This window comes from Motacilla alba, chromosome 2 (assembly GCF_015832195.1).
Source record: "Motacilla alba alba isolate MOTALB_02 chromosome 2, Motacilla_alba_V1.0_pri, whole genome shotgun sequence".
Taxonomy (NCBI): domain Eukaryota; kingdom Metazoa; phylum Chordata; class Aves; order Passeriformes; family Motacillidae; genus Motacilla; species Motacilla alba.
Genome location: NC_052017.1, coordinates 22,509,384 through 22,526,092, shown reverse-complemented (window position 1 = coordinate 22,526,092; position 16,709 = coordinate 22,509,384). Strand labels below are relative to the sequence as shown.

The window sequence follows — 16,709 nt, the reverse complement described above, 5'->3', positions numbered from 1 at the left end:
AATTCATTAGAGAAAGTTATATCTGATATTGTATAAAGCAGACTTAGCTAAATATAGACATCATGTGAATATCAACTACATTTATAGGAGACCACATCTTCAAATAGGTATATGAGCAGCATGTGCATTTATCTCAGCTCCTAGAACTTCTGTAACAAACTGTTAAAATGGACTCAACATGCAAAAGCAACTTTGTCTTTAAAAACAAACAAGAAAAAAAAAAAAGAAGACAGGCCTTGATTTTTTGAATGAAAAGAATCTGCTCTTAAGGTATTTTGTGAAACACTGGGTTATGAAATGATTTAGAGAAACATAATAAGCAGAGCAGCTATATAAAGAAATACTGCTAATGTGGAAGAGTCTGCCAAGTGTTAAAGCCCACTGAACAAACACTGGGCTGGTGCATATGAGCAGAAGGCAATTCATGCCATGATAGAACTCCACCATTTCCTTGCTGTAATTTGGTAAGTGGCCTCTCTGTTCACCTGGCCTTCCCAAGTTCTGCTCTGCTCTTAAAATACCAGAAGTCATATTACACACTGCTGAACAACAATGGTTGAACAAAACTAGTATTAGTTGATCCAGTGATACAGATCATAATCACTAACATGACAGCACCTCTTTATCAAGAACATCCTTCTGCTACCACGACTAGCAACCTACTAAATAACAGAATCAGAGAATGGTTAGGGTTATGAGGGACCTTAAATCATAGAATCATAGAATTTCTCCTCCTTGCCCCAAATTCAACAACAGAACTCACAAGAGGTATTTTCTCTCTTCCTATTTCACCAGGGGGAAAAAAGTATCAGTCCAAATTAAAGGCAAACTATTATGTAATATACTAGCATCAGTTTCTGCAGTGTTTTCATCCTGTCAGTGACACTCATTCCTGAGTACTTACACTCTTCATATGAACTGTAAAACTGCAAAACACAGAGTATCGGCCCGCATATGGATGTGCAATTGAGTTTTGTATTTTATTTCTCTAAAGATAACTAAGGAGCATTTTCAAAGATACCCTTCCCAATAATCATGTCTTACCTGCATTATCAGTTGTGAACATAGGTATTCTTCAATGTTTGCTGTTTGATACACCTTTGCCATAACTATTGTTTTTTCCAAAGGCTCTCATGCTGTCCCCAGTCTCTGGCTGTAATCTTACATTCGGTACAGTAAAAATAGAAGACACTGTAAAAAAGAGTGCAAGTTCAGAAGCTTTGGTTTCTTTTGCAGTAAAAGCAGTAATTTAAAAATAATTAATATATATGACAAACACAACACATTAAATACATATACCACCTATATTTCTGCCAGTAAGCACTGCACAAAATCTGAATGGAAAGAAGCTGAATGCATTAGGATAGAAATTGTATGTTGCAAACATTCTTAGCTGCATGCATCTTCAAAAAGCCTGTTTCCAGACTGTGTGTTTATTTCTCCTCTATACCACCATACAATTAATAACTTCCCTTTTAAATTTCTGCTGAGAGAACTCAGAAATAAGAAGGTAAAACATGCAGCAAGGTTTTTCAATGATTTGATATCACATATTACATCTTCAGACTACTGATATCAGTAGAACTGAACTATCTTGTTTGACTTTCCTTTTTGAATTACCAAAGACAACTAGGCTTGTTAAAAATATCCCAACTTAAAAATCTTTTATGTGAAGCAATCCCCTTTTGCATGAGCTAGAAAAACCTTGATGACTTCAATGCCACATATTTAGTAAAAAGGGTTAATCTATGGATTACTGCCCAATTTTCAGATGAATGAAAGCTATGCTGCATCATAAATTGCACTGCATTCCTAGACAAGGTGTTTTTAGCAGAACTGCATTGCTCTTACCTTTTTAATATACTATTTTCAAAAACTGAAAGTGGCTACCTTTTAGACAGAGGTTATCTGGAAATTAAACTTCCAACCCAACTGAAATTATGCCTTGACTTGAAACTAAGCGAAGTAAGAAAAGCAAAATTGTGCTTCTCACATAAAACTAACTTTGCACACGTTTTCAAAATAAACCCCAATAAAAAAATATACTGTAAAGTATTATATAGAATACAAATACATAGTACTAAAGGTCAAAACCAGAACAGAAAGTCAAACACTTAATTTTTACTTTTCTCAGTGTAGGCAGAGTCACCATACTCTTGTGAAATATTGTGATTCCAAGGAAACAATTTGCTGATGGAAAATCATTTGAGTGATTCATCCCATTTGCTTTTCTACCCACATATGAGTCTCCCCCTTGTTTTAAGTGCTAAATCCCAAAATTTACAATTCAGCATTAGACAAAAATATATTCCATGATGAATACTACTCACTACAGAGATTTACAAAATCATTGGTGGTGTCCGAATTAGAAAGCACTAATTTTGTTTCTACATAAAGACGCAATATGTTTATAACTATATTTAATTAACTATCAATAATGTTTCTTGATGTAAAATATTAGCAAAGAGAACTTGAATCACAAAAACTGGTAATTTCACTACACAGTAAATATTTCCCCAACTCTCCAAAGTATATGAGTTCTTTGTTTTGTAAATATGTTTACAAGTATATCCAAGTCATACTAAATAGAAATGATTGTAGTATTTGATACTGGGATTGTCCTTTCTTGCATCTGGATTTATGCTTCATAATGATTATCTCCTAGACACAGAAATAGTCTTTCTGTAACTCAAAATTTTACTGGAGGCATTTAGAAGAACCTTGCTTTAAAATATAATGATTTTTCATCTTTATTCTCCCCCCTTCAAAAGGTTTCACTGCTCCTGATGTTTAACGTTATGCAAAGACGTGTTTCTGCCAATGAATATCGCCTTATGGTTATGCTTCTGCAAATAACCTGCTGTGAGCTGATAAAAGGATTAATGCAGCCAAAATTCTTAATCTGTGAAATTACAAATTAAATTCTCATATTAAAAATACCACCCTGAGGTATTTTTTGTGGTTTTAATTCCCCTCTGGTGTTCTGCATACATTGTGCTTGTTAATGACTAGGACACGACTGTCTCTGTTGGCAGCCTGCTGCAGAGTGATAATGTGTAGGCATTTACTTCACTGATAGAACTGAATTTAACCACTGACTGATAAACTAAGTGGCAAGTGGGTAATAAGTCCATATTAACAGAAAAGTGCTACTGCAGAATTCAGAATTCAAAATCCTGGCTAGACTAAATCACACAGTCATAAGGATTGAGATGTCACCACTGCAGAGTGATTTTTGTTTTCCATTTGGTGGAAATTGGATAAATGAACTGGCATTCTTGATGTTTCATTAGTTCTGAAGAAAAGAATCTCTGCATCAGATTCTGCAAAGGCAGACTTTCAACAGCAGCTGCCTTAACTTACACTGAACATTTAAACTTTCTGCTGATCAAGTACCACAGTCAGCAAACTGAGTGGTGGGCCACCACGGCTGAGGAGGAAACTGGGAATCTTTTTGCAGAGCCAGAACACAGTCTATGATAGTGATGGACAGAAATCATTGGTGATATTTTGGTTTTAATCTTCATATTCTAAAAATGGGAGAGTGCTCTTCAGAGCAGAGCTGGGAGTAGGTACCTGGACAGCCAAGCCACAGAACCAGCTCAAAATGCGACTGCGACAGCTGTCGAGTATGGAAAAGATAAACTTCAGGATGACAAAAGCTTTTGTACTGACACTACTGTAAACAGATTCTGCTGTGGATGAATATTCAAAAAGAGAGCTTAGTTTTTAGAAGCAAACTTTTAAATCAGCCATAGTTACACACACACGTTCCATTGTTGCATCTCTGAACTTCCTGCCTTGAGGTACTGGATATAGATCTTTTGCTAATAGATGCATGTTTGGAAACAGAAAAGAACATACAATGCTGTAATGCAAGCATGTGTCTCTTCACCATATTGAGTTAAAGCAAAATGCTGACTGTTATTCCCTTGTGAAGCCTTTTTATAAAGAATCTTCTCTGAATAAAAAATATCATTAATGATACTACTTTTTTTTTCCCCAGAATAAATAGTTGTATGCTTTTAACACTGAAAAACAACATGCAGACATACAATATAAATGATTTTAAATTACTAAAAAGATAATTGACAGAACACACGATGATTGGAACATTTCTGCCAAGTCAACTGGAATGCATTCTGTTTAATAAAGGAAGCAAAAGGATGTATGAAAATAGTGAAAGCATTCTTAGTTAAGAATATCATCTGCCATCCTCTTCGTACAGTTATTTCAGCAAATTAACTGATTGTTTACTTTGTGTTTCCCAGACTTCTGAATGCCAAGTCCTTTCTTAAAGGTTACTGTTGTAACACACAGAGATTCTGTGAATCAAACGCAGCTGGATTTTTATCCTGTGTGCTGCAGCTAGTTAAGAAGTACTGTATGTTATAAGTGAAAAGCACTAAATATGTAAATTGCATTTTTCCTTTTGCTTTATGAGAATTCAGAGAATTCTATTGGCTCCGCACATAATCAAATACAAAGATAGCAGGCTGCAGACTGCAGAGCAGAGATAGCAAAAAAAAAAAAAAATCCATTTTGTCCTGTGTCAAGCTAACTATGTAATTTCAATCTACACAATTGCAGTCACGTACTTTGTGTGTGGCTGTGTGTGTCCATGAGGCTGTCTGTATGTGGGGGTTAGCATACACACATGCATCTGTCTGAACTAGAATCTTTGTTTCTAATCCATTTGGAGGTGGTTATACTCACTATCAGTTAACTCCCATAGCCGTGGGGGCAGATCACTGAAGTACTCGTGGCTCAGAGCTGCCTGTGCTGACAATCTGTTCTTTGGGAAACACTGGAGTAGTTTGGAAGCTAGATCTTCTGCATGGTTCACACAGCTCAGCCTGAAAGACAAACAAGAAGGTTTTTCTGGAAAACAGTATAATTATTCTGTTTACTAATTCCATCTCCAGTCAGCACAGTTGAAACACCAAGTCTTAATAGCCAGGAGTGCTACCAGGAAAAGGGTTCCTTAGGTTAGGGATTTGATTAATTATTTCTGTATTGACAGCTCAAAATTCATACAAATTTCACAACTACAGAGCATATAATACACCATAAAAACATATGCCCTGCCTAGTATGCTAAAGCATCATGAGCAACAGCATCTTGAAAGCAACTGTTTTGATTCATCCATTTACATTTTATTGAGCTTACTGACAAACTGAAAATTTACAGTGCTGGGAACAAATGCTTATTACCATCTGAACACATGAAATCCAAGCTTACAATAACAGCAACATTCACACAACTTGAAGAAGTATAAAATTTTAAAATCCAGTGATGCTTAACGTGCAACACATTCATCATGTTTTACAAAGACATTTGTCTTTCAGGAAGTACTGACTTCATATTTGTTCACATATTCACATGGCAGGGAATTGACTCCTCATTAGTGTTAATGCAATGCAAACATTAAATTTAAGTGAGTTATCTTCTCTAAGCTTTCTACAGAAACTGAGAAAACTTACTGTTTCACTGGGAGCTAAATCCTTGGGAATATTATAAGAAAATATAATCTAAAAAGTAATACACTTGAAGTGGAGACAGTAAAATGGTAATCAGCAAGACGTGGCCTGGGTCTAGTAGGCTACAGCTGCCTCCTAAATTTCCCAAGCCACCAAGCTTTTTGTAATATGCAGTCAAAAAAAATACATGCTGAATCTTGTTGACATCATGTTGCTATTATTACTAGGAAACTCCATAAATTCAACCATGCCTTTGCTCAGTAAAGATGTCTCACTGGGTAAATGCCAAATCCTATAAAAGGTTTTTTCAATGCACTGGTTTCCCAAAACCAGTAGACAGTAGACTGCAGTCCAAAATAACTCAGCATTTGAAAAAGGTTATGTTATACTCTAAAATCAATATTCCAACAGCACGTTTCATGCAAATATTCTTTTTTTTCAGCTCAAGATGACTTTCCAGAAAAAAATTCAAGAAGATGGATTAAACAGCATTACTCTGTTATTGGGTTGACATGGCATGATTTATATGAAACAGTATAGGCACAGGTGAAAACTGTCTCTTCAACAAAGAACAGACAACACTGAAAACACTAAATAAATAAAACAGGTTACTACAGTGAGAAATTTTAAGTTACAACTTTTTGTTCATGTCCATACCATCGTCAGTGTGAAAAAATCTCTAATTTTAGATATTAATTTTAAATTAAAAAAAAAAGTCAAAAGCATCTATCGTAAATTGTGTACTGGCATATGCATGATATGCTGATATCTGCAATCATTCAAAAAGTATGCCACTGGCTGTCTTTTTAATTTCTAGCAACTGTATGCTAGATGGAAATTTGAATACTGTGCCTATCTGATCTCTTCTGGAGAACTGGCAGGATATATGTCCAGAAAGTACCTAGGGGTGAATTGCTTAGGAGTGCTGACCACTTAAAGGCATTGTATCTTATCACTCATAATCTTACTGAATTCCCAGGATTAGATTTCAAAATTGCTATTTCAGGTTAAACAGATGCTGAACTCCAGTGTTTCTGATGGGCACATTTTTTTCTGTTTTCATTTTCAGTTTGTGACAAAAGAAAAACACCTTCAATGAAAGAATCATTGCTTATAAATTACATTATATATTAAAACAATTCCAGACTATTTAAACTAACAGATTGTTGGAATGTTCGTAGACTTTTGTGACAATTACAGATAATTTCATTACAGAACTCAGCAAAATACCAAGACACAATGTTATTATTAACAAAGAAAAGGAAAAGGAGTGGCAAATATTCAAGGAGAATTGGTATTAATTCTTCTACACATTCAAAATTTCCATGGAATGGTGATTATATTGAGTCTGTGAGGCCTGAGTCCTAATCTCCCCTGCACCAATGAATCGTTCAGAGGTTCTGTCAAACCATTTCACCAATGTAATTTTTCCCTACAGAGGTAGCTGCAAGCTTTTCAGGAACTATAGTAAACCTGCTCTGTCTTGAATGAGAACTACTACTACTTCTGTTAATTCAGAAAAATGCAGCCACTTAAGTAGTGAAATATTACCCTCCGATATAAGAATTACACCATTCCTTAGCTGATCCACACATACAGTGGAGATGCTAATTAGGTAAGGCAAAGCAAAGCCAAAGAAAATAACATTCAAACACCAACAGATTCTGACTTGCAGGTGAAATTTTCGATGCCATTTGCAGCTCCTTGAACAGAGGGATGCTGACATTTTGACTGCATTAATGGTCATCAGTGTACCTGGCATACTGCTAAGATCTTTTTGCAAGAAATTCAGAAAAACTAATATAAATTGAACAGGTTTTGAATAGGAACAGTTTAGCAAGCCAGTCACCTTCCCAGTTTAGACAAAAAAAAAGATACATATTTACTGAAATCAGTTGAGAAACCAAAGATAAACATCAAATAATCAGCACATTATATATTTAACAGAATAGAAATCCAACACAAATATCTAGGGCTGCAAAATAATCATATCAACTAATTAAATAATTATGAATAGATCAGTCAGAATTTGAATCAGTTTTATAATTAATAAATACAAAGAGGACTTAATTCATCACACAATCTGCAAAAATATTTCAATCTGCTATAATTATTAGATCTATCTTCCCTTCCAAGTAGTGCTGGGGGTCTCTCTAGAGTTGGTGTTAGTTGTTTGTCAATGCTTTGAAGATTCCAGTTGCTACATTATTAGCATTATGTTTCCAAGCATTTATAGATTTCAAACTCAGAAGGGACCATAACGATCAAGCGTCACCTCTTGCGTAATACAGACCAAAGATCATCTGAGTAACTCATGGATCAAATCACCACTTTCCCCTAGCTGTATCTCTAAAGTTCTACATTAAAATTCTATTTTTTTTAATGGAGCTTTGTCCAGAAATGAAAAAAATCTTCTCCAAAACTCATGTCTTCTGCAAAGGTCACTTCTGGAAATCAGTGGCCACTGCAAAAAGCACATGCATGTGAGCTCCTAAGGCTGTCAGTATTAAAAACCAATGCCTTAGTGGAATGCATGACTAATTTTGCTGCTTTGTTTAAAGACAAGCTATTCTTTACTTATGAAAAATGTACTGTATGATCATGTATTAAAATTACATCTGCTACACCAGAATTGTTTGGTAAACCCTATTTAGTGCATAACCTCAGTGGTTGGAACATTGGAACGATTGCTTTGTTTCTCTCCTTTTTTTTCTTTTCACCAATATTCTCTTTAAAACATCCTCCTTAAAACATTAACAATTTGTCTGATTTAAGTTTGAAACCTGATTCCTCAATAGAGACAAAGGCTAAATTTTCTGATGGGGCTCAGTAGTTAAATACCTAATACAGAAGTTAACAAAAAGAACTGAAGAAGAAAAAGATTTCATTTTTAAATACACGTCTTTCAGTACGAGACAGGATGGAATTTCATACAATATGGCTTTGTGTCTAAAACATAATAGCATGTTTTGTCTCACAGCAGTTGGGCCATATAGGAACTTGGCATGCATGATATGGCAAGTCTCAATATTCACGCTTCACTTACTGTCACACTAATCACTGAGGAATAGTTACTAGCCATGACAGCATACATGCTTTCAGAAAATGTGGTGTACAGCAGAATACAGAGAAACCTTTGGCAATGAGCATTAAATAATATGTAGATATTGTTTTGAGAAATACTGGGAATATTTTTACACACCTACTCTGATGACATTTGTGAAACACATTGATTTTCAATTTAATCCCAAATGTTATATACAGCCTTAGCTCAAGAAAAACAAACACCATATGAACCTGTCTCACTTGAAATACATATGAATCTGACTAGACTTGAGCAGTTGTAAATCTCATTGGATTACAAGAATTTGATTTAATTTCAGAAAACAGGCTTAAATGTCTTTCTGCTGCAGAGGAAGGTCAATATTTGGTCAAGCAGAACATGACTAAGATCACTGAAGTTTGGTTTAAGTTCTTAAGAAAAAAAAAGTTTGGGGCATGTGCAGTGAACTTCTGAACTTGGGGTGATTTGCTTTTAAATGCGATGAAGAAGGCAGCTCAAATTCACATTAATAATTAAGACAAATGGGCATTAAAACAAATGGAGATAATATGCTGTCTATGTGCTCCTAGCAGCATGAGGTAAATACTTCCCAAAGCAAAAATCATTTACTGTGCACATTTTCCAAGTGAAGATATGACTCTTGCAGTGTATCATTAATTCGTTTCTCAACTGGCATTTATAGCATGGCCTAGAGGAGTGAGGCACCTAGTTCCCTTTGGAAATTTCAGCTCTTTCTTTATTCTAAGCAAGCTCCTGCAACCTGAAGTGCTGAAAGACAAAACCACAGTTAACCTGAACAATCACACCATTTAGCAAAGCTTAAAGTTTAATGGTATGAAGGGAACTACTTGGAGTGAATCAGGCAGGCTAGGTGGCAGCCCTCACTGCTCATTTCACAGAGGATGCTCTGGTCCCCTCAACGACAGGGCTCCTGTACAGTCCCTGTGCTAGCTCACCTCCCAAGGCACTGCCACAAAGGCTGTATTCCCCATTTTCACCCAAGGTTGCTTGAGGACGGCAGCCTTTTCCCCTCATTCCAGGCTTTAGCCTCTCCTGAGCTCTGTACAAAACCATACGACACCACGCACTGTAGTTAACACTTTGCAAACGCATTGTCCTCTAGCCAGCTGATACAGAAACGCCCACGTGTGCCTTGATAGTTTATACCTCTGAATCTCCACGTGATCCTAGCAGCAGCAGCTATGCGAAACGCGAATCAGAGCAGGGCCTGCCCAAGCAGCATTTCCTCTTCAGGAGCTCCAGCAGCCTTTCTGTTGTTACCACCATGCAGAGAACACCTACTGTCTTCAAAGAGCTGCCGTGCCAGCTCCAGCATGCAGGAGCCGCTTCCCTAACGGGCCCGGTGTGCCTCCACGGAGCTCTTGTAGGGTTTATTTAGCCATCAAGAAACCACCACAACAAGTGAACGCAAGTTTTGATGCCAGGCTTTTAGCTTTTGATACAGATGAAGGCATAAAGGAGTACATCAAGACGAGAATATAACAGAGCAAAGATGCTACCAGCTTTTCAGTGTTTTACACAAAGGGAATTGAGGACTAAAACCGATGAACAAAGAAAGACAAAATCATTTGAAGGCTCACTCAAGCAGTGTTTTACTTGTTGCTGATCAATCACAAAATACAGAATTTGCTCTACAGCACGATACAGCGGTATCTCAAGCCAAACTATAGAGTAAATAAGACAATCAAACAGAGCCAATGTGACATGTCACTGTTGGGACTGTACCCCACACCTGCATGGGGCTGCCAACAGCAGTCCTGGGTTGTGCACATTCCCTAGAAAAGACATGTCTCCAAACACCCAATGCCCCTCTTGCTCTTTCCAAATTGAGATGTTGGCAACAGTTTAGACTCAGAAACACTGAGCTCTCTATACATGCAGGGTGGGAAAATACAGTCTCTAGACTCCCTTGGCCATCACTTTTATTGTACTCTTCTGGCTCAGCACCTGAATAGAAGCAAGATTGCTGCATGAGCACAATGACTTGCTCTTGGATGAGCTAGGATGGGACAAAACCTGCATTGGCTATAACATGTATAACATGGCTATACTGCTCCTAGTGTCTGTCCTTGCTCTGTGTTCCTGCTCAACACTGCATGCCACAGTCTTCAGGCCACCTTGATTTCTATGGTGGGGTATGATACGATCTCTTTGGAAATTTAAAAATTGGCTTGATCCCCTTTAATTATATTACATTATTAGAACATCAGAAGTCTTATCCACTGAAGTACTGAAAAGGTGGTCAAAATATTTATTATTACAATAAAACCCATAACAACCAATGAAAAGTATTCACTGATATGGAACAGAGATGAAAATAAGTGTCAGGGTTGATTCCTTGGCATTGCAGTTAATGTCGATGTAGCAGAGGTCAGAGCCCCATTTGGAAAGCTGTGGAGGGAAGTTCATTCAGTGCGTTCCAGGAAGGTAATGAGAACCCTGGCCTGTCTGAAGGAACTCTCATTTGACACTTGCCCAGATGCCGTGAGTCGGAAAGCAGCCAAGATGAATAGCATTTCAGGAAAAAAGGTGAACGTAACAAATGAAGGCTCTAAGAATATAGACAACTAGGCTTTCTATTTTAATTAATATAGATTTAGCCCTAGGTATATAATGGCATATACTTGGTACATTTTTAAAAGAATCTACTGACCCAGTAGGCAAACCAAAATTACAGTTGCAGCTCCTGAATTTCTCAGAACAGAGAATTAAGAAGCTTAAACTGCTCATGAGTCAGATTAGGTTTCAGCGACTCACTTTGGTCACACCTAAGCTAGACAATGAAGTGATTCAACCTCTCAAGGCAATTCACTTTTGACAATAGCCATTATGCTCAATTACAACTTGATTATTTGTATGTGTCATCACCAAATGGAACTCAAGGCAAAAACTTAGATATGAGTCTATTTCTCCCTGACTCTTTTGCACTAGATTTGATGTGTTTTAGTGTCTGTTTCAGAGGTATTACTGTATTTCTTGAACACAATGAGCTCTGTGATTTCTAGCTTGGAAGGTCTGCTTCATAGAGGAAGCAGATTACCACCATTAGAGAACACACCACTTTTAAAAAGTGAATTTGGTTGATTTGATGTTTAAAGGATAAGCTGAAGGAGAACCAGTCAATGTACAACAGACCTAAAAGTATCCTGACTTCTGTGAGAGCTACCTGGGCTAGCTCTTACTCTGATGCCTCAGAATAAACATGCTGAGCTATGAAACTTTCCAAAGAAACTCAGCACCAACTATTGAGAGCTTTGGGCAGGAAGATTGCTTATACTGTTGATTGACAATACTACAGATATTTTTCCTACTTGTTTCTTCCAATTCTGACACAGAGTAAGGTTTACATTTGATGCTCATCATCTTTTTGCCAGAATAACATATGCTGGAGCATCAAATGAAGCAAGAAGTATGGAGTCTACATGGTAGACACTAAAGTGAAGAAGAGTTTATTTAAACAGCAAACATACAATGCATGTGCAGTGATAACATACCCTAAGGTACTGAGAATGTGGTGTTGTGTGATATGATCACATAACTTCCTTAATTCCTAGGAATTCTGAGATTGTACAGCCTAGGAAGGATGACTGCTGGGTACAGTGTTTTGCTACTGTTTAAAACCAGAACAAAGTAATGAAACTAAAAGAAGACTACCTTAAGTAATTCACATTATTTCACTCAGTTTTCAGCAGTTTCTCTTAGATACAGGTATTTCCCAGAAAAAGTATTTCCTAAGAAATTTTAATTAGAACATGCCTTACTATTTTGCTCCAGAAAGAATTTAGCAATTACTTCTTTTTGATTTTACATGCCACCACCAACCAACTATTTTAATTCTGTCAGCATCCCAATTAGCCCAGTATTAAAGATACTAATTATGGAAGACATAGTACATTACTTACACCACAACAGACCACTACTGAATATGCCAGATTCATAGTTTACTGGAAGATCTTTGCTGCAAGTGCAATTAATGAAGAAAAACAACACAGTGGTGATCTAGTCAGAAGCTTTTGATTATTCTGAAATTCTTTAAAGGGCGTGAATCTTCTGATCAAGGTGAATGTTTTTTAAAGGCTGTCTGTGTTCACCTCAGAAGTTGAACAGAATAACCTTGGAAAATAAACAGAGCTAAAAATAATTACTAACACCCCAATCATTTTATGAGCTATTATTTCACCAGAAAATGGAGAAAATATAACTTTAATCCTGAACAAAACTCTTCAAGGTTTATGTTCTCTATAAACCTTTCAGTGAGAACTGAAAATATAAGTTAGTAATGCAGTAAATGCCCTAACAAATATATCAGATTTTTCACTTAATGCTTTTTACAGGCTTAAACCAAACTGAGTGAAAGAAAATCACCTTTTACAGTCTGACTCTTAAAGGAAGAATGCCTTTCTGTTATGCTTTTTAAAATAAGGCATGGTGAATTTATATCAACTTCAGTGAATCTTGGGGCATGATAAAAGGAAGAAAAATATAGCAGTGGAATTAACATTCCATAGTATTCTTTCTTCACATATTTATTTCCTCACTGGCTGGACATAAGCAAAAAAAAAAAAAAAAAAAAGAAAAAGAAAAAAAAAAGGAGGGAATAAGCCCCCACCCCCCAACATAGAAATAGCTGAATTAAACCCTTTTGGTACACAATGCAGTCAAAGCTCTGTGCTTTTCCTCATGCCACCCTCAACAACCTGAATTGCTTCTCTCTGAATAAATCCATGCAAAAGATATTTTGAAGAAAAAGAAAAAAAAACAAAAACACCAAGCTCTGATTTTCAAATTTGCCAACTGGGTGCATCCATTAGGGAAGTAAACAAAGTCTTCCTTATTTTCCCTTATCCAGCTGTCTTACTGGACCTATTACCTTTAGAAAACAAACAAAGACAGAACTAAGTGCTAGTAAATAAACATTAATACTGCTCTATGAATCTCTACCCTTTTGTCTGATATTTTATCATCTTGGGTTTAAGAAGTTTTAATTTCATTCTAATGTAAATAGGAACTGGTTTGTTTGCTCAGTACTTCAAGAAGAATTTGCTACAAGGTTGCAGCATGCAGGCAGTGCCCTGAGAAGGGTGACCTTGCTTTAGTCAGTGAAGCCAGAGATCATTTATCAGAGTTAACCTACAAATCTGTCTTGCTGGGGCCTCAGATCTGTCAACCACTTGGAAGCAGCTACTTGCCCTGTCCTCCCACTGCTGCCTAAAACATTGCATGGGTCTGATCTTTTCTATTACTGTATACCTCTCAGCTAATAAAATATATTTTTGTGGCTATGGAACTAACAGGAATACTTTGTATTTATTTATACAGCTCATTAGAGGCGGAGAGAGATTTGGAGGCAGAGAGAATGCCCCAAGCCTGGAAAGCTCAGGAAGACAGACCCCAGGCACATGCATGTATTTAACTTTATGCAGATGAGTTGCCTGGCTGAACCCAATGAGACTGAGCAATTATGTAAAAGCAGGCATCCTGGTCTTTTTGCAGCTATACTCCTAAGCTAAGGCATGAGAGAAATGATGCAGCACTAGTAAATACTGAGAGGAGGAGACTGAAATGGTTGTTAAGAGGGCATATGGGCAACATAGTCAAGCTATGCAGTCAAGAACACTTAATTAGGTATTATTATGTCTGTATTTAGACAGACTTACATCACATAGAATTAGCTGTAGCTCCCTGACCCTCAGGCACTTGGTTCAGGTGACATCACAAAAGAGTACAGGGTAGGACACCACCTTCACACCAGCACTGGGGTGTAGAAAGCGCTGTTCCTTCTGCAGATCCACTCTCCTGATTTAGCACACCACTTTGTCTTTACATTAATGCAGATAGAAACTTTGTAAAGTGAACTTCAGGTTCTCTTTGAGTAGGGAGAACCAGTCAGGCTGAAAATCCAGTGTCTCACACCAAAGGCAGTAATACTTGTTAAGAGACAAATATGATTGTGTTAATGTATGAACGTGACTTTGAACTTGAATAGGGGAAAAAAAAACCCTAGGTTTCTTATGCAGGGACCACCATGAAAGGAGAAAACAGTGATCTCTCTAGTACTCAATTTTGGGACTATGTAACATTATTTTGCACTTTTTTGTTGTTTTTTTTTTTTTTTTTTAAGGGGAATATTACATATCCACACATACCTGTACTGAAGTGTCTTTCTAAAAACGTTGCAAGAATTTAACATATGTGTTTACATTTTTTATATCTATAAACACCTTGGAGATGAATCAACAAGTCACAAACTCCATCTATTTTAGCCACCAATTACTGAAATACAGGGATCCTAGGTGCCTGTACTTATATATGAGTGAAGATGTAGTGCTGACACTCAGAAATTGGCTTGCAGTAGGGAACAACTCAACCCTGAACTATTTTTGCAAAACCGATCCTGTCAAAGTATCATGAAAGAGAGACAGCTAAGCAGGGAGTTACTGCTATTTAGGCATAAATCAGCATAGGTGATTTTAAGAACTAAAATAGAAATTTTTATCTATAAAAGTGATTACTAAAGGTCAGATTTCCCAAAGAGCCAGCTATCACTAAAAATTGACTGCCAGCAGAGCTCAGGCCACTTCTAACAACCCAAAAAAGCAAGTGGATTCTCAAAAGATATTGCATACATGGAATTGTGGAATCCATGAAGCTCTGGTCATGTGTGCTGCCATTGAACTGGATGGGCAGGTAAATAAACATCTGGGTATCATTTTAGGGTGTTAAATGAATATTAAGCTTTTGCAAAAGCAGATATTTGAGGCTGACAAGTCCTAGCAGATTCCAAACTGAGAACAAGAAGCCTGGAGTCAAGAACCACAAACAATGGATAAATTCACTATCTGGGCATAAGCCCATCTGATTCCCACAAAGGGAAGCAGCAGTTCTGAGTCTGCCTGAACTATCTAGTGGACATGAGAAGGCTTAAATATGAGAAAGAGATCACTGACATAAAAGCAGGGAACAGGAGCATTGTGAAGAAAGAGAGGAAGAAGCAAAATTATGGAGGATTTTGAAAAGGATAAGAAGGGGCTGAAAAATGATGGCGTAAAACAGCCAGTGCTGGGATGAGAATAAAACAATACACAAAAAAAACCCCCAATTTACCGGTTGCTTGTTATATGAACTGAAGAAGGATGTTGATCAAGAGAGGACATAAGAAGTCTATTATGATAATCAAGATCAGAATGACGAAGTTGGTTGGGAAGACAAGAAAGTATCTTGAAAAAGCTGGAAAGAAAAAAAAGGTAAAATGTGGAAAGAAAAGAAAAAGGTAAAATGTATCTATCATTCTGGATGCACAGGATAGGGATATTTCTTATATTTCTTTTCCTAAGACTTTAGGCCTAAGTGACAAAGAATCCCAGCAGAACAGTGCGAGTAGGGAGCTTCACTAGGAATGTGCTCAGGTGTGCACAGGGAATAGCAGGAATCTCTCTGCTGAAGCCTTATTGCTGAATTAAATTCACAGGGCTAATGAGAGCCTGACTGCTCAACTACTGAGTGCCCACATTGCCCCTGGAGCATTTTGCCCATGTCAGCAGCATGCTCCAAACTCACTCCTGGACACAGACCAGGGACCAACCCATGCCAGGGACCATTCCCAAAATGCAGCAGGTTCTATGCTCCTACAATGAAGGTATGCCATATATTACACCAGAAAACACAATTCCTATGGTCTGCAACATGTCTGTTACTTTATTCTGGAAATTTTGATTTAAAAACCTAAGGCTGAACAACCCCAAAATAATAACTGCACCTGCAGCTGCCTGGGGACCGCATAAAGCCCACAGGAGATGCATGACCAAGTGTTACTTAGCACAGCTGTAGCCAAGGTCTGTCACATGGCCTCGGGGCCAGCAGATAGTCCCTGGCTCTGCTTTAGTTTGCAGTACACACGTGGGCTGTAGCTGACAGAAAAATGATATTCACCAAACACTATCTGTCAACATCTCAGGAAAATTCATGCCCTCATGGTTGCCGAATAAAGCTTGACTCAGGGGCACTGTAAGGATCAAATATAAAAGAAATAAAAGGAATGTAACAGAATTCTGCAAAAGTCATAATGCTGAAGGAAGGCAAATAATGATCCAGAGCATTATTTTTTTATGTCAGGGCAGTGAAATTAGTTTGAGGCACACTGACAG

General features: G+C 37.2%; 1 protein-coding gene across 5 annotated transcripts in view; it reads right to left on the bottom strand.

The window, feature by feature from the left end:
• The window catches only part of CDK14 (cyclin dependent kinase 14), a 313,650-nt gene that overhangs the window by 62,752 nt on the left and 234,189 nt on the right, over positions 1-16,709 (bottom strand). For all 5 annotated transcript variants that reach the window (XM_038128378.1, XM_038128382.1, XM_038128380.1 and 2 more), the window contains 2 exons: positions 4,717-4,856; positions 1,045-1,191 (listed from right to left, as the gene is read on the bottom strand). In XM_038128378.1, coding sequence (XP_037984306.1) covers positions 1,076-1,191; positions 4,717-4,856 — 256 coding nt within the window. In that variant the 3' untranslated portion in view covers positions 1,045-1,075. The remainder of the gene's footprint in view (positions 1-1,044; positions 1,192-4,716; positions 4,857-16,709) is intronic.